Source organism: Penaeus chinensis, chromosome 27 (assembly GCF_019202785.1).
Source record: "Penaeus chinensis breed Huanghai No. 1 chromosome 27, ASM1920278v2, whole genome shotgun sequence".
Taxonomy (NCBI): domain Eukaryota; kingdom Metazoa; phylum Arthropoda; class Malacostraca; order Decapoda; family Penaeidae; genus Penaeus; species Penaeus chinensis.
The window spans coordinates 7,200,838-7,203,337 of record NC_061845.1 but is presented as its reverse complement, the minus strand read 5'-3'; the positions used below and the strand labels follow the sequence as shown (position 1 = coordinate 7,203,337).

Sequence of the window (2,500 nt, the reverse complement as noted above, 5' to 3'; positions counted from 1 at the left end):
CACCGTCGTCAATCATTATCTTCTCTATTATTATTGTGATTCATTAAAATTGTCTTTTGATTATCATTGTGATCTACTTTCATTAGCATCATCTAAGTATCATTATTCTTATTTTTAATATTTTATCATTATCGACATCAGTAGCATTATTATTATTACAATTAAAATCAAAATCATCGTTCTAATATCGTTTGAAATGATTGTTTCAACTTGAGCAATATTAGCTTTGCCACTTATTATCGTCATCATTGCATTGCAAACGCCAGTTCTGTCTTTATTATTATGATTATCATTGCTATCAATATTGTTATTCTGATGAATATGCAGCAAGTTTCCTTGATATAATCATTTAGAATGCTTTTAATATTTGTTATATTCTTCTTTATTTTCTGCATAATTCTAATTATATATTGTTGATTACGAAAAAGTCATCACTGGCACTGGACCCTCTCTAAATAGTACCAAATTTACTATTAAGAAGCTTATTCATGTAAGTAAATAACACCTGCAATTGCGTATGTGTTTATATCTGTATATATATATATATATATATATATATATATATATATATATATATATATATACATATATATATATATATATATATAAATGTATATATGTGTATATATATACATATATATAAATGTATATATATATATAAATATATATAAATGTGTATATATATGTATATATATATATATATATATATATATATATATATATATATACAGAACCCACGCTCGTGTGTGTGCCTATATTTATATGCGTATATGTATGTAGATTCTCATGACTCCACAACCATATGCACGGCACACGGCGGCCAGCGACCAGTCGTGTTTCCAGTTCTAGAGAAAAGCGTCCCCCTGACAGCCCACAGAGACCATCGACTCACAAGGCACTGAAAGGTTCAGACGGACAGGGTGGGGGCGAAGAGAGCGACTCGCGTACCTTGGTTGGCATGGGCTGCCGGTGGCTCTGCCTGGCTCTTCGGGGGCCGCTCGACCCCGCGGACGCCGGTCGGCCTGCCCACCGCGGGGGGGTCTAGGCACAGAGAGGGCGGGCTGTTATTGGCTGTCTTCGGGGGTGTGGGGAGCTGATGCTGGGGAGGGGGGAGGAGGGGAAGCTGATGCTAGGGAGGGGGGGGGGGTCTTTTCCCCGGACTTTTAAGGATTGGCCTATCTTGGTTGGTATTTATATTATCTATTTATATCAAGGTCCTCCTTGAGTTCATCACCGATCCGTATTTAACAAAGAAAAGGGAGCTAACCATAATACCCATACCATTTCTCGGTAAACTGAAAATGAAAATGAAAATCAACCTTGCAATTTTTGAGTCTTTGCTAATCCAGAACCTAATTCTTTCGTCTTCCGTGAATACCTCAGATTCAGGTACAAAGCTCGGGAGCGACATATACCTTTCCTTCATATATTTACCTTATGAAGGAAAGAGGGGAACTTACCCTACACCAAACACGTTCAGTCTGAAAAACTACTTAGCCACACCGAGATAATGAGTAGAAGAGGAAGAGATAAAAAAACAGTTGAAAATATAGAAATCCACCAAAGTTCTACGCAAAGCTTCGACTCACAAATACGGCTTCGGGTCCTTCCTTCTTACCTTCTCGTCCAACGCCTCCAGCTGCTCGAAGAGGTTCCTGTAGAGCACGTTCTTCCTTGCCAAGTCATCCTGGAGCGGCAGGGCCTTCCTGACGGTGGACGGGAAGTGGGGGTACAGCGCCAGCAGGAGACGTTCGCCCGCCTTGCGCACTTCGTTATTCTGGTGTTTGAAGGCCGAGTGTCCGAACTCTACAACGTGGCGCGGCGTGAACCCACTGCGGAGGGAGGGAGGGAACGGAATGTACCTGATTATATCGTTTATCTTTTTTTCCATGAGGGATAAATGGGGTAGAGGGAGGGAGGGAGGGAAGGAGTGAGAGAGGGAGAGATGGAGGGGAAAGAGAGGGAGTAATGGAGGGGAAAGGGAGGGGAGAAAAGAAGAAAGAGAGAAAGAGAGAGTGAGAGAGAGAGAGAGAGAGAGAGAGAGAGAGAGAGAGAGAGAGAGAGAGAGAGAGAGAGAGAGAGAGAGAGAGAAAGCGAGAGAGAGAGAGAGAGCGTGAGAGAAAGCGAGACAGACAGAGAAAAAGACAGAGAGAGGGGTTAGAGAATACAAATTGATAGATGGATGGAGTTTATAATTCTTTATTCATGACAAATTTTCCTTATGATTTTCTGACCCACGGTTTTGTGTTTACATAAATCTGTGATTTGCCAGGTAATTTTATTCTAATAATTACATTATTTATTCCATAATAAGCAGAGTTCCATAATTTTTCGTATATCAGTTTATGAACTGGTGTTTTTATGAAGGACTGATTTTGATGGTTCTAAATCATAAAAAAAAAAAAAATCTTTTTTTTACTTTGAAGCTTCGCGGTTAAATGATCTTTGTCGTGATTTTGTCTATTGGAGGGTTAGGAATGTGAGTTCCACATTGGTTGCC

At 39.7% G+C, this 2,500-nt stretch overlaps 1 protein-coding gene across 1 annotated transcript in view; it reads right to left on the bottom strand.

Annotated features, from left to right (window-relative positions):
* The window catches only part of LOC125039285 (centrosomal protein of 104 kDa-like), an 89,224-nt gene that overhangs the window by 18,388 nt on the left and 68,336 nt on the right, over window positions 1-2,500 (bottom strand). Inside the window, exon 12 of the mRNA XM_047633121.1 lies at window positions 1,619-1,832. Within this exon, the coding sequence (XP_047489077.1) occupies window positions 1,619-1,832 (214 nt within the window). The remainder of the gene's footprint in view (window positions 1-1,618; window positions 1,833-2,500) is intronic.